The 23,858-nt window shown below is 42.5% G+C and overlaps 1 protein-coding gene across 1 annotated transcript in view; it reads right to left on the bottom strand.

Annotated features, from left to right (window-relative positions):
• Positions 1-1,547: 1,547 nt before the first annotated feature.
• Positions 1,548-23,858, bottom strand: part of IARS1 (isoleucyl-tRNA synthetase 1) — an 84,680-nt gene continuing 62,369 nt past the window's right edge. Inside the window, exons 20-32 of the mRNA XM_041490009.1 lie at positions 22,010-22,101; positions 21,597-21,674; positions 21,089-21,210; positions 18,409-18,511; positions 18,209-18,292; positions 14,208-14,382; positions 13,201-13,304; positions 12,821-12,916; positions 11,863-12,039; positions 8,286-8,397; positions 7,240-7,365; positions 2,820-2,963; positions 1,548-1,899 (exon numbers count right to left, since the gene is read on the bottom strand). Coding sequence (XP_041345943.1) covers positions 1,595-1,899; positions 2,820-2,963; positions 7,240-7,365; positions 8,286-8,397; positions 11,863-12,039; positions 12,821-12,916; positions 13,201-13,304; positions 14,208-14,382; positions 18,209-18,292; positions 18,409-18,511; positions 21,089-21,210; positions 21,597-21,674; positions 22,010-22,101 — 1,718 coding nt within the window. The 3' untranslated portion in view covers positions 1,548-1,594. The remainder of the gene's footprint in view (positions 1,900-2,819; positions 2,964-7,239; positions 7,366-8,285; positions 8,398-11,862; positions 12,040-12,820; positions 12,917-13,200; positions 13,305-14,207; positions 14,383-18,208; positions 18,293-18,408; positions 18,512-21,088; positions 21,211-21,596; positions 21,675-22,009; positions 22,102-23,858) is intronic.

Here is a 23,858-nt window from a genome sequence, read left to right as displayed (position 1 = left end):
ACAAGGCATTAGGGGACCAATCTCTCTGTTCTGAGTTTAAAAGAGACCAAATCTGTTGTTCTGGCCTTGGAGGAGTTATCAAATCTGATCTTTCACATCACTGTGAACTGTCACTTCATACACTTTAATTAAAATGTAAACCGTTCTAGAGAATCCATGCTACAAATGTTACAGTGATTTAACCCATTTCACTTTCAGGTGAAGGCATTTTAAAAATCCTCACTTCAACTGAGCCTTAAAAACTGTTTTGCCTGTCTGTACATTTTCCTGTCCTGTCAGCTCCTTGCCTCTTTCAAAGCTCTGCAGTTTCCTAAATGGTTATTTCAGTGTCTGAACAGAATCATCCAGTGCTGAACCAAAGAGGAACTGTGCCTAACATCCCTTGTTCCTGAGTGCCTGAATCCCTGAATCCCCAGGTGGGCAAAGCTGCACACAAAAATACCTTTCAGTTCATGCAAACCAAGTATGGTTCATCTTCTTGGTTTTTACACCTTGTGCTGAAACACTCCAGGCTCCAGTTCTCTGCTGACACCACTCAGCACATTATTTTTGGCATTGGCTCAAACTATCACTACAAAGTTTCAACAGCATCTGAGAGCCATTTGAATTACAAAAATGGCTTTTGAATAAATACACTCCAGGTCATAAGAAGCAAAAATTAAAAAAAAAAAAAATCACAACCCCAAATAGCCAAAAATTCACAAAAAACCATGACCACTAACCCTTGCTTACATATCCCACCTGAATCCTTACGGGCAGCTGAGTGACCCCAGTTCTCAGCAGCTGCACAGAGCTGCCCCCTCCTGCCCTCCCCACTGACAGCACCTCCTGAGGAAGCTCAGCCACCCTGAGATGGGCAGTTTGAGCAGGATGTCCAGCTTCTGGACAGGTAATGTGTGACAAGCCAATAAATGTCATGGATCTCTCCAAACAGCCTGTAAACCACATCACTTTGACACACTGCAGACAGAGCCCTTAACAGAACCCATAATTTCATTCAGAGAGTTGAATTCTCCTGAACACAGGAATCCCTGCTTGGAGTTGTTTAGGCTTTTACCATGTAGTTTGCAATCCATTCTCTCTGTCAAATGAAGTCCCAAATCACTCTGGTCCAGTTTTTCAGCACCACAGGTGGCTCAAGCTTCAGTCACACCTTCCTCATGAATCAGAGATTTTTGTTTCCCATCTGCCAGTGGTTTTGGGGGGTTCTTTAGCATTTCAGATTTGTGAGCATGTGCTGAAGCTTCCTGCTTCCCAGGTACCCCAAATGGCTGGGCCCTACTGAGTCTAACCTACCCACACTGCTCTAACAGAGATCCAACACTCTTTTTCACCCACTACAATCCTTCCAAGAAAATGCAACAATATGAATGTTACAAGTTTGAACAGATTCTTAAAATATTCCTGCGGTAGATTCACTTCCAGGAGGAGATTCCCTGTTCAGTCACTCAGCAGGGCACTGCCATTCCCACTGCTGACTGACCTTTACTGCAGGAGGAAAAAGCTTTCACAACAACTTTCCTTGGCCATTGCATGAAGGGAAGGCATTACAGCTTGAAACTTCTACAGCTGCATGTTTGCTTAAAGGATTTTGTTATGCTAATATTGAATTACTGGGCAAAATTACAAACCAGTGTGTGAATAGTGTGGATTTAGTAATTAAACTGGATCTCAGGTTACATGAGCTGCTCCTCAACAACAAATTCCAAGGATCCTCAGATGAGCAAACCAAAGGTTTGTGCTTACCATGAGTTAGTGCTTCATCCAGGAACAACTTTAGCCTCCTGCTTCTGAGCCCAAAAACTTTTGCTGTCTCATGCAGAAGACCGTTGTAGGTTAATCCATTCTGACCAACAGGGTTTTCCATTAGGAGAGTTCCCACTGTTCCTTTCTGGCATTCTGGACAAGATAAAACAGCTGAGTCACTATTGGTGAGAAATGAAATTTCTTCATTTATCTGGGCAAATTGAAACTTAGGATTTCTTCTTCCATTTCATCTCTATTTCTTCATGGTACTGAGAGACAAATAAGCAATACCAACCTACAGATATTCTCTAAGTTCATGAATTATAGAGCCAGAAATGTAAGTGATGACTGACAGCTGGACCAACAAAAGAAAATTTCTTTACATGGGTCAACAGGATAACCCAGAGTCTGAGAAACATTAAATATTTCAACAGGACATAGAAACCACTGTGGGCAGAAGCTCACCAAGCACGTACTGATGATCAAATCCCCTGTAAAAATCCACATTTTTGGCTCCTGCAAGCTCTCAGCGGTGTCAGAAAGGGCTCATACCAGGGCACAGGGTAAGAGCAAGTTACTGAAACAACTCAGCTGCTCCCACATGAGCTTTCAGAGTGCCAGATTACCAGGTGGGAAACAGAATTACACACACATATATTTATACTCCAGACCAGATGAATAATACAATTCACTTAGCTTTTAAATAGCACTAAGAAATGTTTCACAGGCTGTTCCCAATGTCCTGGTAAAGAGCTGCCTCTTCATTCAAACTTGGTCTGTTTTAGACTCAGCCTTTTACAATAAGCTGCACAGTGAGCTGATGGTCAGAAACAGGGAAACAATGTCCAGGGGCTCATGTTTAACTGCTGCCCCTTATCTCAAACTGGCTCTCCTTTTTCTCTTAGGAGAAGAGGGAGAAAAGCTAAGTATGAACGTTGTTTTTATCAGAAAGTACACACTAGGAAAAAAAACAAACAAAACCACCATGTAGCAATGAAAACCTACACCTGTGCAGCAGAACCTGCATGACAGCAAGGCCAGGCTGTGAAGGAGCAGCCCAGCAGCCCACGTACCTTGTGGCTTTGCATTGATCAGCTGCAAGTTGATGTACTGGCAGAGCAGGGCACCAGGGGAGCTGGGCAGGGCAGGGGCTGGCCCTGCTGTCACGTGCAGAGTCTTCCCACTGAGGCCCAGCAGGTCTGTCTGCTTTATCAGCTCTGCAAAAGAGAGTGACAGCAGTCAGGCCAGCCCAGGAGCTGACACGGAGGCTGTCTCACACCTGCCCCACTGTCTCCTCTTTCACCATCCTGTCCTCCAGAAAGAGGCTGTCTGATGGAAAAATGGGATTTGTACAGAAATATTTGGTTTTCATAATAACACAAAGTGGGAGCTTCGTTTGCTGTGGAAATTAGCTCCTATATAACATTTCTTATGCACATAGTGACTTATGCAATAAAAATAGTTAGCTAACTTCAAACGAGCAAGAAATTATTCAGCCAAGCCAACCATTCCTATCTCATTGCATGAAAAGCTGTGATCTTTGCTTTCACCCAGACTTCCCTGGCCAAAGCAGCACTGGGAATGTGTTACTATGCAACATCAGGATATTTATTAATATTAAATATATTGAACTCCAGAAAAAACAAACCAAAATAATTCAAGTCATGGCTCACGAATAAAGCCCCGTACACAAGTATCTGTGTGCAATACCAGCACAGCTCATGACTCCAGCCAGGCAGATGGAGAGAATGGGGGAAGGCCAGACCCAAACCAGGAGCCCTGTCTCCAAGGACATCAGAAGCAATCCCTGGAAGTGCTGGGAGGAGAAGCTGATGAGGTTTCTGTGACAAAAATGAATCCTGCAGCACTGCCCGAGCCTTGAGGTCAAACAGAGCCACTGATGGGCATGATATTAAAGATACACAGGAATAACATCACTCTGCACTGCAAAGAGCTCCAGAAATCAAATCCAGGGAGAGCTGATGCATTTAATTTCTTGTCAGAACTGTGTGTTCCTGTACATATGGAACAGGCACACCTGTCAGCTCCAGCCAACAGGTTTTCATTCCACAGCAGCCTTATTCATATGTCAGGGAGCCTAAGCTTTACAAAGCTCATTTTCTATAGTTCACCTGAAAATGTCAAGGGGAATAATTTATAAATGTATACTTTTTGTAGGTTTATAAACTTATAAATTAAAAAAACCCTAAACCGACTGCCCAACTCCCAAAAAAAGCCCCAAACCCTCAAAAAACCTAATCCCACAAAAAGATGAACAGCAATCACAAGCTACAAGCTCTCAAAATTCTGTCAAGTGCCACAGAACAGAGTGAGATGCACTGGGAGCATTTACAAGATTGCTCAAGGAAGCAAAAAACCCTCAGGCTGCACCTAAGATTCTAAAATGTGTATTTTAAATATCGACTTTTATATATTTGTATATAAATTTATAACAGTTTAAAGAAAAAAGAAACCAAAAGCCAAGCACTGCTCTGGCCTGTCTCAAGCACAGGAAGGGGATTTGCTTTTGGTTTTATTTTCAGGAAAGCAAGAAAACAACTGAATTAACAAGTGGAGAGGAATTACCAAGATTCCATCCAATGGAAGGGAGCCAGGGCCAGTTTTTTTCTGAACCAGCACCATTTCAGGCCACAGGAAGAGAGAGCACAGGGGGAGACAGAGCTGGGCACACCTGGCTCCAGGAACTCCCAGTTTGCCATTCCCCAGCTGGCAGCATCCCTGTGGATCCATGCAGGGCAAGGAGGCAAGAGCTGCAGTAATGGGGGTTTGCCCAATTAACAAATGAGCATTTGGCATTCCAGGAGCACTGACATTTCCCAGGGAAGAGCTCAGGCACAGGGCTGTCAGAGGAGTCTGTTCACAGAGCCCTCTCATAAGAGCAAGAAAAAATGGATCATTTTTCCTGGATATCAATAGACTTGAAGGCAAGCAGGTATTACAAGTGTTCATCAAAATCACTTTAAAAGTCAGTTCTCCCTGCAGCTGGGGTTTAAGTGCTAATGCTCTCCCCTAAGGTACCTTACAGCTTCACAGCCTTTTAAAAACTGAAGATTAAAAAAATCAGCCATCTGAAAATCATAAAGATGAAATAAGGCATGGATCATGAAGTTTGTAGGGGGATTTTTCCCCACCTTCCTTGCCCCTCCCTTTTTTTTTTTTAAGCCCTACATGATCTACAGATGCATTTCTTCCCATAAACATACTGAAAGTGTTTTAAATAAATCTTTTTCATTATGGGCTACTTTTTTGAAAGCTGAGTGCAAGTCTACAAGCTTCCCAAAGAAGCTTAGAGAGTTTTCAGCAGTCTAGAAGAAAAAAAAGTCACAGACAACTTTTTTTACCATCTGACTTGAGCCCAGCTTCTTCCCTTTGAATTTTATTTTTTTTTAATGGAGAAAGAGACAAATTCTATTTTCAGTTTCTGAAGGTCAGTACAAGTCCCAGAACCTTGTTTGGGGGGTGCAGTTCCTCAAAATACCTTGACACGCTGTTGGGGAGGAAATGTTTATCTCATCCTTCCAGTGCTGCACTGAAAAGCAGGGACAGGACCCATCTGAGCCTCCCTTAACAGAGGAACTGCCTGGTCCTGTGCCACAGCACAACCCTAAGGAAACCTTCATTACAACTAGAGAACAAGATAATAAATTACTGCAAGTACAGTGGACAGCCCTAGAAACCACAGGAAGGGAATGAGGAGCCAGAAACATGGTTTTACTGGATCCCAATTTTATTAACACACGTGGGAACTATTCAGAAATCACTTGTCTGGAGTGCACACGTTTCTCTGCAATTCCTCTTGGACACAGCAGCTGATTCCAAGCCCTGCTCACCTACAGAGGCCCTCGAGTCACCATGAGACCTCCCCTGAGGTTACCCACACCAAAGCAGATGGATTGTATGCAAAGCAAACACTGGAATTCTGGTTCTGTTCTCTGACACCTTCCAGGACTGCCTTGCTGGCACATGCCTTGAGCTGTGACTCCCCAGGGAGCCACATCTGCTGACCAATACTTGTTTGAGACGTGTCAAACTGCAACAAAAGCCCATTTGATGATCTGATCTTTCCAAGGGAATTTCCATATGGTTAGTAACTGGGCAGGGAAAATACCCTGCTCTGCCCAGACCACTGACACATACTGAAAGGTGAAAATCAGCATGCCAAGATGGAAGTCCCAAAATGATTCCTAAGGAGCAAAAGTGACATGGAAAGGAAAGGAATAAAGATTTTGTTATTACAGCAGAGGAAGAGGGAAGGTTTCAACTTTCTCCCTTTAGAACTTCAGCATTAATGGATTTGTGCTGCATCTTTTTGTGCTATAAATGGCAGAAAAACCCCAAATATGGAGTCAAACTACTTCTAAACTTAATGAGATGGGAGTTTCCCAACTCTTCTGGGCCTTTTGAAGGTCATCTCTTACTGTCTGTGGTGCCAATGAACAATACAGGTACAGATCCTTCTCTGCAGACAGAGACCTCACTGCTATCCCTCCTACTTGGAAAAGGATTTCAAGGAAAACCATTTCCTTCTTCAAAACACAACTGGAACTTGAGGAATATACCGAAGGATTTCCTCTAAATCCCCGCTGACTGAAAGCAAAGACTAATCCTTTTGTATGACAGGACTGAGCTGAGCACGACCTGAAAGATTTATCACAGGGAGCTAATGGATGACACCAGATGGGAAACCCCCAAAATCCTCCCAGAGATATTCTCAGAACAGGACAATAAGGAAACTGAGGACTGAGATGGCAACAGTGACACAAAGACTATTTCTTTATGGATGTCACTGGTGGACATGAGCTGGTGATCCTCAGCAGCCCTGAGGGCGCCCCAAATCAGCCAACTCAAGTACCGCCCCCTCAGATGTGCTTCAGTAATATTTCCATGAAAAAAACTACTAATAAAAGGTTTTATAGCCATCCAATTAGCATTTTTCTAGAGTTCTGGGTTTTTCTTCCATTCTTTTGCCTTAACAAAGTTCAGTCTGCAAAAATATTCAATAGGTTTTTCTAAAAAAAGAAGAAATGCAGAGCTCCTCAAGGTTCTCCAGGGTGGAAAGGCAACATTTTTCTTCTACACATCACAGTTTGCATTCAGCTTAAGTTCTCACCCTGCCTACTGAGCCATTAGGGAAAGCAGGGAAAGGCTGATGGCAGCTCGCCATCACATAGCCTGGGCCCAGTGGAAAAACTGAAATAAATCACATTTTGTCCTGATGAGAACTGCAATGGAAGCAAGATAACAGATGAGCACCATTTAGCAGCAGCTTTTGGAAACATGTTGATGTGACTATAAACACAGTCTCATAAGCTAAGTACTATAAAATGGAATATTTCCTTACCCATTTTCTTGTCAATTGGATATAGCTAGCTAGATAGATAGATATAAATTACACAGTAAATAATTATACAGTAAATGACTCCTAGCTGGTGCTAGAAAGACTTTCAATTTTCCTTGTCATACTCCATTTACCTGTGTTTCCATTAAAAACTGTCAGTTTGGAATTTTTAAGACCAAAAATACAGGAGACAGCATCTACAAGTCCAGTGAAGTTCAAGGTATTATCTCCTTTTGGATTTTCTAGGAGCAACACACCATCTAAAAGGAAAATTAAGAAATTAAAATGCAGTTTGGAAGCAATATTCAAGTGTTAATGATTTTCTAATGATGCTAATTACTTCCAGTGAGTTTCTAAGCCAATTTACAACTGGCAACACTGCATCTTTCCAGATTTTTTTAGTGGGAAAGGGAAAAGAAAACAGAGAAACGGACTGATGTGTACTTCAGATTTATGGTGTATAAGTTATATCTGCTTTTATTAACAAGACAGTCCTATTTGTGTTACTAAGGTCCAACCCAGTATTATATTAGTTAAAATCTGAGACTGTGCCCTCTGAGATGGTCACCAGCTTTTCCAGCTGGATTCCTTCTCCTTCAGGGAGCAGCTCTGTGACCAGAAGAACACTTATTTCCATACACAAACTGGCAGTACATGCAAGAAAAAACCTCCCCAAGTGCATTTAGTTTTCTCCCTTCTTAATATATAACTCACCCTAGTAACAACATCACTGCATCCACATCCACTGCCCAAGACACAGTCAGGCCATTATCTAGTTTTAAGTATGATTTTCATCTCTGTACTTCACATCTGAGCTTTTCAGACTATCTCCTCCACATCCAGGACTCACCTCCTGCACAGTGGTACAGCAGGGATTACAAACTCTCAAGCACAGCCCCAAATCCAGAGAGTGCACTCCTCACAAAGATACTGACACACAAATTCTCCCTGGAGCAGGAGTAACAACTCTGTGCACACGGGAGCTTTGCCCTCAGAAGAAATCATGGACAGGTGTGGTTTTGCTTTGAATAAACTTATTTTCAATGATTATTTAAAGCTCTTATTGGAGGGGAGGCTGTACTATCTTTCAAATGAATTCAGGCTCCAGCATTCACCACTCCATTTCCAAACTGTCCCTTCCAGCAGCCCTGACAAACCAGGCTGGGATGTTCATTCCTACCTTGCTCTGTCCCATTGACACAAACTTTGAGGTTGACGTAGGCACAGGCTGGGCCAACAGACTGGCACACCCCCCCTCTGACCAGTGTGATTTCCAGCTCTGATCCCTTCAGCTGGGGAAAGACAGAGATTAGCATCATTTCAATATTGCTTATTAAACAAACACAGCAAAATGTTTACCTTCAATAAACAACACAAAGATCTTGCCTTGTTATACTAAATGTGATTTACCATAACACAGGGATTGTTCCTACAGTGACATTGCTTCAGACATGAATCTGCCTGTACCAGATGTCAGGAAAGGAGGGAATAAACAGCCTGATTTTCACAAGTCATGAGCAGTGATGACATCCTCCCAAAATACAATCCCAAAGCAAATCTGCCTGAGAGGAACACTCTTGCAGAGAAATTCAGATTACTGACCAGGGCCCTGCTCTCAGTCACTGCCTGGAGAAACCTCCACTATCCCTGGGGGACCACTGAGAACCCCCTGGGTCACAGCTGCCTTGGTACCAGCAGCCTTTGACTATCTCCCCAAGAGGTACCAGGGACCCTGCCACAGGCACTCCAGGAAATCCAACATGGATCTTCCAAAAAAGATCCAGAAATCACCCATACGAACAACTGGTACTAAAAGACCATTTAAGCCATTTTGTTTTGTAAATTTAGAGATGGTCTTTAGCAAGAGACACAGTCCAAAGGGTGACAGACAAATTTAGAAGTGCTATTCTTTACTGAAGTCCTATTACAAAGTAGGGAAAAACACTTATACAGCAACAAATGCCATTCTGTGTTTATCCATTCTACCAACAACTCAAAATTTGTTTTTCAAGTACCAGCTTTTCTGCCCCAATAGTTTCTGAGAAACTGCCTTTTTTTGTTGTTGTTGTTTTTGTGGCTTGGAGCAAGTCTTTGGGAAAAGAGCACAGAATTAAAGCCTTGTATCAAAAATTGATCCAGGATAATTTCCCAGAAATAATGATTTTAATGTAATCACAATAGATGTAAAAAGAACAGAGTGCATTTCATTTTTTTCCAGTCCTCACATATATTCAACATTAAGCAGACTCCTGTTACTTCTCTAAATAACTTCGAGAAATTTGGTACAATGATCCTGCCACAGCTGACTTAACTTACACACTCACATGAAGGATTTCTCAGGAAGGGCTTTCTCATGTCACTGCTCTCAGTGTGACAAAGGAGCTGCAGCAGAACAGAGTCAAGCACCTGCCCTAAGCAATCCATCTCTGCAGACCCAGCAACAGAAACTCCCAAGGAGCACTTGACAGTGGCACTGGAATCTCAGTCATCTGCTTCTCCCTGCAACATCTATTTTGAAAGCTAAGTGTGTGACAAACAGTTCAGTGCACAGCTAGCCCATAAGCACAGAAAAGGCTGCAGCAGGCACAGAGCTCCTCCACAAGGAGGTTCTCTGGGGTGATTGTCCCTGTCCATGGTAGGGGGTGGAACTACATGATCTTCAAGGTCCCCTCCCAAACCCAACCCATTCTGTGATCCTGTAACTGAGACTCCTTAAAATAAAATAATGATGAACAAGTGCATGACTTCTGTTCTTCTGTGCCTCTATTTGCCACACACCAACTGCACTCCCTCAGCACTCAGGACTGGCAGCTTGGTTGGAAAGTGCTTTACCTTGGTGACCATCTCATCCCACTCTTCCTGCCACGGGCAGGGACACCTCCCACTATCCCAGGCTGCTCCAAGCCCTGTCCAACCCAGCCTTGGACACTTCCAGGGATCCAGGGGCAGCCACAGCTGCTCTGGGCACCCTGTGCCAGGCCCTGTCCACCCTCACAGGGAACAATTCCATCCCAATATCCCATCTAGCCCTGTCCTCTGGCAGTGGAAGCCTTTCCCTGTATCCTGTCCCTCCATCCCTTGCCCCCAGTCCCTCTCCAGCTCTCCTGTAGCGCCTTTAGGCACTGCAAGGGGCTCTGAGCTCTCCCTGGAGCCTTCTCTCCTCCAGAGAGAAGAACAAGCCCAATTCCCTGCTCAGGGTTTGTCTGAAACACTCTCCCTGCCAAAGTTTCAAGGCGGCAGGAGGCCCTCTCAGCTGGATGCCCACAATGAGACAACTGAATTTCTCTAAACTGAGCTATCAACACCCCACAGATCTGGCTGGCAAAACAGCGCTATTTAGTGAAGATTTCTGTAGATTTTCTCTGTCTGAAATTCAACATTTGTACAAATGCGTGGCCTGACCTACAAACCTCTTCCAGGGTCACACACTAGCTCATCATCTCCACAACTGAAAGGACTGCCTGGTTTTTGCTGACATGCAGATGACAGCCATCAGTTCTATCCATAAAAACCAGGTCAGGTGCCTGCTGTCAGAGGAGGATTTCATCTCTAACACAGAGCATTATTTATGACTAAATCAATACACTCATCTTTCCACAATGGCTTTCTTTACTAAATTATATTACATTAGATTTAGGTAAGAGTAAAATAAGCATGGGGGTAACCATAATTGCACAGGAATTAAAGTTTTCATGGAAAGCAACAGTGACCAGCACTAAAGCTCAGGTTCAGGTGATTTCAGGCAGGCAATCAGACAGGTGATTCCCAGCACTGTATTTCCAGCTGCTTTTACATTCCAATTCAGATTTGATGTTGTCCATCAGAAGTATCAAATGAGTACTTAGAAGAAACTTAAAGATTTTCAGTGATTTCTCAACCACAGTATTTACTTAGTGCTTTCCCCCGTCACTAAATGAAACTGATAGTTTTGAAAAAAGGCCAAACAGGGCTTTGTTTCAAATCTGTTCAACTTCAGAAGTGCCATTAATAACTATAAAACATTTCCTTTACACACACTATTAAGATGGATGAGATGTGCCCTTTCCTTTCAGCTATTCCCTGCCTTCCCAGCCATTCTGTAAATCAAATTTCAAGTCTGATAGATCCTACACTCTTGTGTGAATTAATCTTTGTGGTCCAGCAGGACATTTATATTGAAGAATAGTTCATTCACAGTTCTGCTAGGAATGTCTTTTGAATAGAGTAAGTTTCAGTAAAACCATGGTAAAACTATCATCAAATATGTCAGAAGCAGCAATCAAAGAAAACAACAGAAATTGCTGCTGATTTGAAATATGAAACTACACTTTTACAACAGAAAACTTCAGCAACACAGGGCACAGGAAAAAAACATCCTTAAATATTAAACCAGTTGGTCTTAAGCCAAATTTAGCCTCAAAGGAGTAGTTCTAGTACGAAAGTCTATTAATCTAAGAAAATCAGAGCAACAACATTTTGGCTGTTCAAACAACACACTGATCCAAGTACAAATAACTGTGTATTAAGTTCAGACAAACAACTGCCTCAGTTATTTACTTTGGTATCCAAGCAGCCTGATTTTCAAAATCACCAAGCATACAGAACCCAACTCCTTTCTTTTATAAACCAAGGAAGACTAATACAGAAAGTTATAAATAGAAAACAATATCTGCTCTATTCCACAAATAAATATTGACACCATTATTCTTTAATTGGAGCAGCTTGTTGGGTTAAAAGCAAGTAATATGAACTATGCAAGCGATGTTTTTCCTCCTTACTTGGGTTTTTTCCTGGATGAGAACTTCCTTTGAGGTAGGCACCGGGTAAGGCTTCAGGTCTGCCTTTATTGTGGCAAAAATGAACTCGGCGTGCTGCTGGATGACAGTGTCCAGGTATTCCCCCTCTGGCACGGCCCTGTAGTACACTGTGATCTCATCTGTAGGGACCAGGTTCCTCTGCAGGACACACAGACACCATTACTGACAGCAAAACCACACATCAAGAGAGCAATACTTGTCAAGTTAAAAAAAAAGGTAATTATCAAGCAGTTGTTAAAAGCCTACACAAAAGACTTAGAAGAAAACAATCCTTCTACAAAAACACCGAGAACCTTAAAACGTGGGAGTTTAGGCAAGATTAAGTATATTGACATTCATTATAGTGAAAATAAATCATGGCTTTATGTCATTACAGAACTGAATTTAAATCCAGTAACACATGGGAGAGTTTTCATGGCCACAATCCTTCCTGGTTATATTTTATACAGAAATAAATCCTCAAGTTCTACATATGTAAAAAACATTAAAATATATAAATCTACATAGGTGCAGATATGTATATATAGTCTCAAAGACACTATAGGTGTGTATATGTATATATATACGTGTAAAATCTACACTGATTTTAATACATATAATGCAAAAAATATCTATTTTGGTAAAAATTTGTAGTTTTTCAGTCTTATGCTGAAGGAAGGTCCTTTCCAACCCACACTGTTCTATGAGTATGTGATTTATGCAGCCTTAACTGCACTGATCTTTTCCAAAATAACAAGTCCCAGGAAAATTTTCTTTACATGTCCTTTAGAGCTCTTGCAAGGGAATCCAATCAGAAAGCCATACATGAGGAGTAAATGACACAGGGCTTCATGCTTAATTAAAAATGCAGTCTCTGCACATTGCCCAGACTGCTGGAAAGGGAATGGAAATGCCTTGTCCCACCCCACTGACTGCTCACCTTCTTGCGAAGCTTCTGGATGCGATTGATCACTTCCCGGGCCACTCCTTCATCCACCATGGACTGGTCTGGGGTCACATCCAGCAGCACCAAAACCTGAGCAAACAGACAAAACACTGATGAACAGGTGACAGACAAACTGGAAACAAGGTGGAAGTAACACAGTCAGGAGCTCAGGATGCCTTTAGAGAGCTCTTCACGTACAAAATATGATGGAGAGAGCGTTGAACAGCTCCAGGATTGACACACTCCTGAAATGTGCTGAACTATCTGAACTAACAAACCCAAGCCAGCTTTTACCTCACCATTTTCCAACTGCTTCCTGAGGAACACTCCCCTTAATCAAAAAAAAGAAAGAGAGGAAACAACCAATAAAATACCTGAGCATCAGAGTGTGCCTCAAACTGGGCAGATCCCTCTGTCATCTGATACATGAGACGGAGATCTTCCCCATGGAGTTCATGTCCTTCCACAACAATGCTGCCTGCAGGGTTGGCAGATGGAGAGCATCTCTTACCATCCAAGTGAAATCCCCAATTTTAAATTCAGAAAGCTTTAACCAAGTATCAGCCTTCAAACACGTGCAATGCAGTCAAACAGCAGTTAAGCACTAGTAAGCAGCAGTGAATTATCCCACATTTCCGTTTTTCACACAAGCACTTCTCCAGGCAGCAGAGCTCACTAAAACACAGGCTCTTCGGAAGCTGTTTGTGTGGAACCATCTGAATGGAATAAAACTTAAAAATAACCTGTATACTCCACCACCTCCAAATTTCTATTTAAGCAGTTTGCTAAACAGATATAGCTGCAAAATTCACACCCACTTGTAACTGCAGAATCAAAGGAATGCTTTTAGAATAAAAGCTACTGCCCAAATACTCAGTTCCAATCTGATTTAGTCTCACAGAAAGCTTATTCTCTGCTTCATCTTGGCTTTACAGTAGCACTTAAAATCAGAGAACATCCTGAGCTGGAAGGAACTCACAAGGATCAATGGGTTCAAATCCTTCATAGACACTCCTGCAATCCCACCCTGTGCATCCCTGGCAGCGCTGTCCAAACTCTCCTGGAGCTCTGGCAGCCTCAGGGCTGTGACCATTCCCTGAGGAACCTGGGCAGTGCTCGACACCCTCTGGGGAAGAACTTCTCCCTATTATCAATCCTAAACCTCCTCCGACAGGAAGGAACAGTTTAACAGAACAGTTCAAACTCAGTGTCCACGACCATTTCTAAACTTTTCTTGCCAAAAAAACCCCAGAAATAACAAACCCAAATTTCCTTCTTGTAACAGCTGAAGAGGGATAAGAAGAGGCAAGCAGGCCTTAAGCTCCCCTAAGCCCACAGAAAGACACCCTGCCACCCTTGAGGGGTTTGTCCCACTACAGACCTGTCTCCTGGAACCTCTCCAGCTGCTCGCTGCTGAGCTCCTTGATGGCAGCCATGAGGGGCTTGAAGGCGCCCTTGAGGCGGCGGCCCAGCACGGTGTGCTCGGGCTCGGCCCGCAGCCGCACGCCGTACCTGCCCTTGTCCGCAGACAGCGTCAGCGCCCGCACGTTCAGCTCCTGCAGGGACGGACAGCACAGCAGCTCAGCGGCAGGAAGCCGCACGTGTCAAGGTGCAAGGCTTGTCTCTGTGGACCGAGGCATTGGGAGAGCAAACAAACCCAGCCCTGAGCCCACCTTCAGCAGCAGAGCCCATGCCCACCTCAGCCTCCAGGCTGCTCTTTGTTATCAACAGGCAGCTCTCCCCTCATGCAGCCCACTACTCAGCAGTCCTTTTGATTTCCCCCTCACAGCTGCCCAAGAGCTAAACCCCTTCCCTCTGTGTGCAGTGGTGGAGCCAACAGCCTGGCAGAGCTCAGGAGAGAAAATTCTCCTGGAACAGTCCTTTCAGAACACACAGAGCCAGGAAATCATAACCAACCATTTTACAGTTGAGGTTGTACAAAATGGCCTCATTTTGTGTCCTTCTTACCTTTTCATTCCAGCTCCTCACTGCACAGAAAACCACTCTGCTCAGAAAAGCTTCTGGCTGTGTCCTGCAGCCAAAACAGCTTTATAAAACCTGCACGGACTTTAGGAGGGGCCCCAGACACTGCAGGAAGGTGTGTGCCCATTTTTCTGAGTTGCGCATGTGGGTTTTGTTCCCATACCTGAAGGGAACATCGTGGTGCTGTGGGCAGTTTTACACAACTGATTGAGACGAGAACATTGTTTTCATATGAGGGAAGACAAGACTGGAACTCTTTGGAGAGAAGAGAGCTGAAGGGGAATATGGCTGGGGTTGGAAAACATGAGGCACAGACCTGCACGTACACTTCACTGCAGGTTCTGTCTGCCAGGCTGTCCAATACTTGGAGCATTTGGTGTTTAATGCCCACTGGATGGTGGTGAGAGCTCCTATCACCATCCTACAGCATCACCAGGTGCACTTGGCAAACAAGCTGCTCCAAGGCATTTAGGAAGCAGAAGTAAATGGCAGCATCAGCATGACAGGACTAGCAAGTAGCCAAACATTTGGATTGAGAAATAATGCTTAAATACAACCTCTGAGCTGCAGCCTAATTCCCTAGGAAGTCCTACTGACATGAGGAGCCAAGAACACAACTGAATCTAATTTTATTTAATACATCTTTTAGGAAATCTAATGAAAATTACGCACTTCAGAAATTCAGTTTCAATGGGGTGCTGCTGGAAATGAGCCCATGTGTTGTAAATGACAACCTCGTGGGGGAAAAGAAATAATAATCCAAAAAATAGCACAAATTGAAAAATTACTTTGGGCCTGATTAGATAAATCAGAGAAGCCAACCCCATCAGGACAAGTTTTCTGTACTAATTAGATTAGGAAATCATTCTTTCGTACACATTATCCATTTAAAAACCCAGAATGAGTCTTAGAAAAACAGGCAAATCTGTATCTTAGGTCTGTTTACATCAGTCTCAGAGCTTTGACTTAAAATAATTCTTAATTTTATCTTCCTAATTACTCAAAATTAGCTCCTTAACACATCTTTCAAGTCTCGTGGGGACATACTGAGGCAACCAGCCCTTCCCATCACCAGCTGAAGAGCTGAACATGGAATGCCTGAACACACAAGAGCCTTTAGCTGGTGCCATGTGCCCCAGCTATGCCCAGTCCTCAGAACAGAGACAGAAATGTCAGAAATGCTGTGCTTCAGCTGGGCTGGGCTCTCTAAGCAGGCAGCCTAAAAAGGAAAATAAGTACTCATTATGTAACAGTGTAAGAAATGAAAAACTGCTGGGCCCCCCAGCCACAGCTCCTGTCAGATAATTCAGCCCTGTCACAGGCTCGGTCCTGGCTTTGATGGAGAAGTCAATTTTCTGTTTTACAGCAGCCCTGCACAGGGCTGGGGGTTGGAGGAAATACAAAGGTTGGATGGAAACAAGATTCTGACTGTGCACAGAGTCAAATTTACACAAAGAAAATCTTTCCCTGGAAGCAGCTGGGAAGAAAAGTCCTGACCCAGGCTTGTAAAAGGCCTCAAATAGAAATGAATAAAATGCAACTGTGTCCAGTTGCTAAAAGCTTCTGGGTTTATTTCATTTCGTGAGCTTGGCTATTTTTGCATGACAACTCTATAATCTGGCAAGTTCTAATATTAAAATCCATTTATTTAAATGACTTGCTGTGTTCTGAAGATGAGAGAGGAGCACTGCAGATCAAAGAGAACAGCTCCTTCTGCAAAAGCGATGAATGAAATTTCTGAGGAATTGACAAGTATATTTTTCCCATTCTTTTGTCAGCAACTACACGAAATTAAATAGTGTAATTCTCCTTACCCATTACCTCTGGCATCTACAAATTTACTATTGGCAATCACTGAAGGTTCTAAAGCTCTGAATAGGGAGGAGGTTGATGAACAAAGCTGCAAATGCAGCCCAAGCAATGCTGCCCAGCCTGCCTGTAATCACTGACCTCTTTAGCTCTGCACCATCCAGTAAACAACAGGATTGATTGCCATGCAGTACAATAAAACACACACTAAGCTCCAGCAGCAGCTTGTTGAATTTTAAGACACATAATAAAACCAGGACAATAGACAGTACTTTGTGTTTGCGCTTCCACAAAGGCATCAGAGTTTGTTTTAACTCATCTCTCCAGAAGAGACACTTTTGTCTGCAGTAGCAAAGGACTACAAATCAAAACATACTAATGTACAATCCAATTATGTAATAATTTAAAAATTGTTAGCTTCTTTTGTTACCTTTCATTAGCTGTAGAAACTGACAATAAATTCTAGCAACTACTCTTTTGGAAGTAATTTGAGGAAGCAAACCTCATCTTCCTTAAAACTGGATTCTCTAGAATTTAAAATCCATTTTTCAGATCCAGAAAATGGGACAGACATTAGCCTAAATTTCACAGAATTCTGCTGTTGAAGAGACTCAGATATTGAAATTATTATAATTAATAATAACAGCAATTCTGAAGCAAGGGATTATAACTGCCAAGTCTAAGAGCAATAATCAATTAGTTAACATGACAGAAAAGCTTTACAGTCCCACTTGCAAATCAATTACTATTTTTTAAATTAAAATTCCTCTAGTGAATAATTCTTAGGCATTTAACTCCCACAGTAACTAAAAGCAAGCAGATACAGCACTGATGTAGAGGTCCTGTGCACTGAGCTGTGGCTTCCTGAGCCAGTGCTCATTCCCCCAGCAGAATTTTTAGATATTTTCATAGATGTGTAATTAGGCTTGGGAAAGGTTAAATTGCTGGAATTATATGTAACACAAGTTTCACAGTCCCTCCTCTGCTTCATTTCCTGAATTCCCTGACTGACATGGCTGCCCTCAGCAAGACAAGTGAGGTGAGCTGATCCTCTTTGGGAAGATGCACATTTTTGTTCTCTTTGTCAAGGTAAAGCAGCTGACCTTGACAATGGCAACTTCAACCACAATAGGATGGCATATTTTAGGCACATGAGCAAATGTGCTGCTACAGATGGTTTACTGAAGGGAAGAAGGGATCCTTAAGCTGCCAAGAACAGGCACAGGATAATGAACAGGCAAAGAAATGGACACGCCATTTCAGCACAAGGGAAAACCCCCCAGATCCTGCATTGCCAGTGCTCAGTGGGAACAGAAAAAGAATTTGGTGCCACTGATCCTTGAAGATGGATTTCATGGCTTTAGAGAATGCAAACAGGTCAGATTCTAACAGCCTCTCAGTCCAGTGTGGTCGGTTTGTAGGATTAAGTATTTCTCGACACTAAACTGCCTTTGGCACATGACCCACTGACACCCCTTTCATTACAGCTCTCCTGGAAATTCATTTCACCTGTGACTTGTTAATGTGGTCAACAGGGGAGGTTGTTCAGGGAACCAACAGACACAATCCCCTTAAACATGATGTTCTTACCTCGAGTACATACTTCTCTAAAGACCTGATGTTTTCCAGAGCCTCGGGATCCTGGTGGATAACTACTACTTCTTTCAAAGGGTACTGGGGGAAAAAAAACAAAACAGAAACTTAACTATTCCGTTTCCCCAGGTTCATCCCAAAGTTACAAAGCTGTTACACATTCCCAAGGCATGATAGGAGATGTGAGGAGTTCTAACCTTGACTGGGATGGTTTTTCTGTCTCTGATCACTCGCCCCAGCTCAATCACAGACTGCAAACAAGAAACGGCACTTTCAATTTTTTTGTCGATGAGATCCTCCCTAGATTAGAAAGGAAACATTATAATTGCTGCATTTTCATCACATCTCTTTGAGCAGATGGAAAACATTTTACCCCCTTCTCTGACATTTCCTGCAACAGGCTCAATTATGCCCTGGTTGGGGCAATTTGAAAAATGAACAAACAGGCTTTTCCTCTCTCTTTGTGGAGAAGATGAAGAGGAAATAACTTGCTGAAAACAAATAGCAGAGCTATTTTTACCTCTTTTGTTAGCACCTCTCACAAGGTGCAGAGGATTGAGTCATACAACCTATTCTAGTAATAGCCAATAAAAAATACAATTTACATTAATAATATCATAAGAAGATGCAGAAAGATATTATAAATAGGGTACTTATAGCAACAACGAATTCCCTGTAACAACAATTCACTGGATCTCAATTTATTCTCTTTTCCAGAAACTGCAGGTATTTGAGCTTCATGTTTTAGAGTTTTAACATGTTTCTGGGCTCAAAAATTTTAACACCCTTCCATTTTGAGGCTAGGCAGGGTTGGGGTTTTTTTTGCCTTTTGGGGTTTTTTTTGAGGGGTGGGGTGGAGAGAGGATTGGGGTTGAATTTTTGGCCTTTATTTTTTTTTTTGGTGGCAATTGACATTTACATCCTGTTTCAAATGTACAAGCAGTGAAATGTTCTGAAAATGTGTTTCTCCTGATTTGTTGAGTAGGTGCACTAATTGGGCAGCTCCTTTAAAACCACTCAGGTATCAAAGCAAGAGCAGAGGTATTGGTTAAAAAGACAGATATGAATAAAATTAAATGAACACAGATACTTGCTGTAATCTAAGGAGCAGAAGTACTGGGATGAAAAGCACAACTCCTGTAAGGACTGGCCAGAAAAACAGAGCTGGTGAAGCAAAACTTACAACTGAAATATGCCCATTGCAACATTAAGGCTTTGAGTTTGTTCTACCTCTTTTGAAGCTTTTGTTCTTCCAAAAGCCAGTCCCTGAGGATGATCCTCCAACAACTTGGAAACGTGGAAATTACAAGATGAAATATTTTGTTCCCAGAAAGCTTCATACAGGACTATGTGACACTGTTTCAGTACCACTGAACAAGACTGCAGAGCCACAACATGAGAGTATTTTTCAAAGACTGAATGTAAATCCACAAAATTTAATGCAACCACACTGAGCAACCAAGCATGACTTCAGTGGGGTCTTAACACAGGTGTTGAGTCAAGCTCAGCTGTGAAAGTGGCCAAGTCCTTCAGCTTTATCTGCACTCCCCATACTGGTAAAGTGGTATTTTCTCTAACTGCATCCAAAAAATATCTCTTCCTATTAATAGACAATATTGTCCTTATGCTGTGTCAGAAAACTGTCGAAGTAAATGCAGTGATGTGCTTTGCAACTCCAGGTGAAACTCCAGCAATACTCTGGATTTGAAAAGGCTTTTTTCTCTGAGACAAAGGAACAACTGATACACAGGGGATCCAATAAATTCCACAAACTAGTAACAGACCAAAACCCAAACAAAATGCAATACAGAGAAAAGTGCTGCAAGCCTCAAATATATCCCACATTTGCATGATGCAGCAGCAAGTCAGCATTAACTGCAGTGAAGAGTGACTAAGCCACTTTTAAATGCTCGTGCTACGCCCATGCCTGAACTGAGCCCCTGCAAACAGCTCCCCCCATCCTTCCCTGACTCCCTTCCACAGGAGCCCAAACCTAATCCTGGCAGCTCCCTGATGAGGATGGCATTCCTTGATTACATATTCTTCACAGCACTTGCCCAAGGAACAGAAAATCAGCACCATCATTATGTCAATCTCCAGCTCCCTGTTGCAGTAACTCTCACTATTAAAGCTCTCACAAAGACCATACACCCTCCTCAAAGCATGCAGCAGCCATAAAAAGATACACCATTAGAGAAGGCTTAAATTTTTAAACTGTAAAATATCAAGGTCAGGTCTCCTGTCCTTGAGGGTTTTTACACTGAGCTGCAACACTGAAGGGAAGTTTTTTCTCTTATTTTCAGATACCCAGAGCAGACAGTGCTGCTGGAACTAAATCCACTGCAATACCAGTGATGTGTCTGATCCTTCAGGGCCTTTCACAGTTAGGCACTACAGCTTCGAGCCAACACACAGTTTGAGGAGGAAAAAAGGATATTCCTGCCCACCACAAGAAAATATTATGAATTGGGAACATGCATTCCTCCTAACTGCTTTCCTTCCTATCCCCAGTCTTTTAAGCTAACACAAATCTACTGCCTAAATATGGAGAGAAAATTCTCAGCTAAAATTGAGGGTGGAGTGTGAAGTGTACTGCAAGGGAAACGTTCTCCTACAGCAAAGAGACTAAAATTGATCAGATCTTAATCGAAATATAAACATTCTGTGCTCATAGAAAAGAACATGTTCACTAGCATCCTAAAATTTTTTCAGAGACAAAGGAATATTTACATTATTAAAGCAGTTTGGTTTCTTGTTATGCAGTTTTAAACACAAGTGAAATAAAAAAAAAAAATAAAAAAAACCAAACCAAAAATGAACAAAAATCCCCCAATAAACAACCAAACCCCAATTTTGCCCTGAAGAGCTGCCTCTTACCTGACTTGGGGGAGCATGAGGTAGTGAATGCTCTCAGTGTTCTTCTCCTGGACCGAGGCTGGATCAATGAGTGTTTTCAGATTCTGGTACATCAGCTCAGTGATAAATGGAGTATATGGTGCCTGTAATGTTGCATTCAATCACCAGCTTTCCTTTATTGCTTGGACATTATGAATCAGTAATACCATGAATTACATAAGGGCAGTTCAGCAAAAACAATGCTTACACAGAGTCTGCAACTGGGATGTTATTCAAAATGCAGACTGAAATAAATAATGGAATTCAGACTACTTATTTACCTCCCGCCTGATATTTAAATGTTATTTTTGAGCATCAGGGAATAAATTATAAAGTGTCCTTATCAATAACGTGATACAGGCCTTCTGTTTACTACCGTGGGCCAGATAAGAACTCAAAGGGAAAGATGGAAAATGGACTGTGCTACACAAACATGATTTTGTGTTAACTGCTTTAAAGTGTTATTGAGGGTGGGGCGTAATTCCCTTACCATAAGTCTGCACATGGAGAATAAGACACTAAACAAAGTTTCCAAGGCCATAATGCAGTCCTCAGTCCCATTCTCGCCCTAAATGAAGAATTCACCAGGAAAAAGAGCCATTTTAGGATCAGGAAATGCTCTTCAACAGGCTTCAAAAGTTTACCATAATACAATACACTTGTTTTCCAAACTGTATTAACTTTGGTCGATTCCACTCAGCAAGTGCAGCAGAATTACTGGGCATTTTGGTTGGTTTTTCCCACCAAGCAGAGAGGAGAGAGAACAGTTAATTTTTGTGCCACTCTCAGGCAGAAAGTGACAGCATTTAAAGCCAAGATGTTGTGTGGAGCTGCCATGAATGCCATTGCCAGGGACTGCCAGGACTCTGTTGCCAGGGCAGGAGTGCAGCAGCTGATCCCTACCTTGAGCCTCCTGCGGTTCATTCTGACGTACCAGTTGGTCAGAACATCCACAAACTTCACCAGCCGGGGCACCACCGTGTACAGCCTGTAAGCTGCAAGGGAAAATGGGTCCTGCAGGTCAAATCTGCCCTCTGCAAGCTCCTCACTTAGAAACCACATCATCCTTTACAGCCCTAGTGTTAAAACACAGCAGAAAGCTTCAAAAAGTGACCAAATATTGATCATTTTACAGCTGTATTTTGAATATGCATAGCCTCGCTCTCATGCTCGAAACAAACACATTCCCCCTCCCAAACTGCTTCCCTAATCCCACACAAACAGACATTATGGGAGCCTTATGCTTTTATCTGACTGGTAAAGAGGATAGTGGATAAGAGACTATTAATGGCAGGGGATTGGGCAAATCCTCCATTTGCACATGCTGCAAACACAGCCAAGGCACTGCAACTTGAACAGAAATTACTGCAGAACCAGAAAATGAAATTTTCTTAATTACTGCCAACGCTTCCTCCTTTTGCTCAGCAGATTTACAATGAGACACCTACTTCAACCAAGTCTCCCTGAATTAATTACAGTTTTTCACTATTTTTCTAAGTAACAGGGTAAGCTAAAATGCGAAGTAGCAGCAAGGCTGATGAGTTAAGAGATAAACAGAGCTGTATTTTCAAGTTCTGTGTAAGTGAAATCATGGAAAGCTGCCAGCACCAAGGTCATTCCCAACATCACTATGCAACAGGGAAACAAATTTTAGCTGTTCCTGAGAAAACTGGGGGATAAGGGGGACAGACCTTACACAGGACTCAATTTGCTAAGCAAAAACTTGTATTTAACTTCCCTAAAAGCCAAGACCTTCTTGAGCTCCATTCTGAAGCAGTTTCATTAATCAAGCAGCTACTGAGTAAAATGGATCTTGGCTTTAAAAGCTCCACCATACTTTTCACTGTTTTTTTGTAGAGCAGAAGTGTTTTTAAAGGCAAAGAACGGGGATTTAAACCTAAAAAGGAAATGCCCAGAAGATTCACACCATGGTGGGGAAGACATTATTTATAGGGGAATTTGTATTTCTAAAAAGTCCTAACCTTTCCTCTAGCTATGCATTATTTAGTTAGGAGACCTCTTGTAAACAAAATTTTAAATAATCAAAAATCCCACCCTTCAGGGACAGTGTATCTTTAACAACAAATACAGTATTAGCCTGGAAAAATGCATTTCTGTTCTCAACAGCTGTGACCAAATTGTGAAATCTGCTTTTTTGTGACTCAGGAAAAAGCCATGGATGCACATGGAGACACTACACACTTCATTTCAGTCATTAGGAGAAAAGATGTTTTACTAAAATAAGTGCTTGTATTGGGAACTTTAATAGAAAATTAAAGCCTAATAAGGCTTATTGATTTTTAACACAGAATTTTAACACCCCTGAAACACATCAGGTTTCTACACAATGTAACTTGTGCCATTTTCCAGGAATATTGGGAATGGGGCTGGGTTTTCTCTTCTCCAGATGCACCCACTCCTGGAAGGCAAAACTCTTCCCATGCAGGACCAGCAGAGAGCTCTTCCTCTTCTCTGGAGTTTTTCCAGGCTCTCTCAAGCACCCCAGAGTTGGAGGGAGCAGAGGCTGAGCCCCTTCCCTGCCCCTTAGCCCATGCAGGTGAGGTCAATCCCACAGTGACCCCACCTGGGCTGACACTGCCACCTCTCCAAGCGCCAGCAGAAACCGGGGCAGAATTACCATAACTTGGGCTTAATGGAAACATTTTTCCAGAGGCGGGAGCTGGGTGTAAAATTCAGCTCCACTAAAAGACACTGGATGAAATGGAAGAAGCAGAGCCAGCTGCAGCATTTC

The sequence above is a fragment of the Pyrgilauda ruficollis genome, unplaced genomic scaffold, assembly GCF_017590135.1.
Source record: "Pyrgilauda ruficollis isolate IOZ18807 unplaced genomic scaffold, ASM1759013v1 scaffold97, whole genome shotgun sequence".
Lineage (NCBI taxonomy): Eukaryota > Metazoa > Chordata > Aves > Passeriformes > Passeridae > Pyrgilauda > Pyrgilauda ruficollis.
This window is presented reverse-complemented; position numbering and strand designations above follow the sequence as displayed.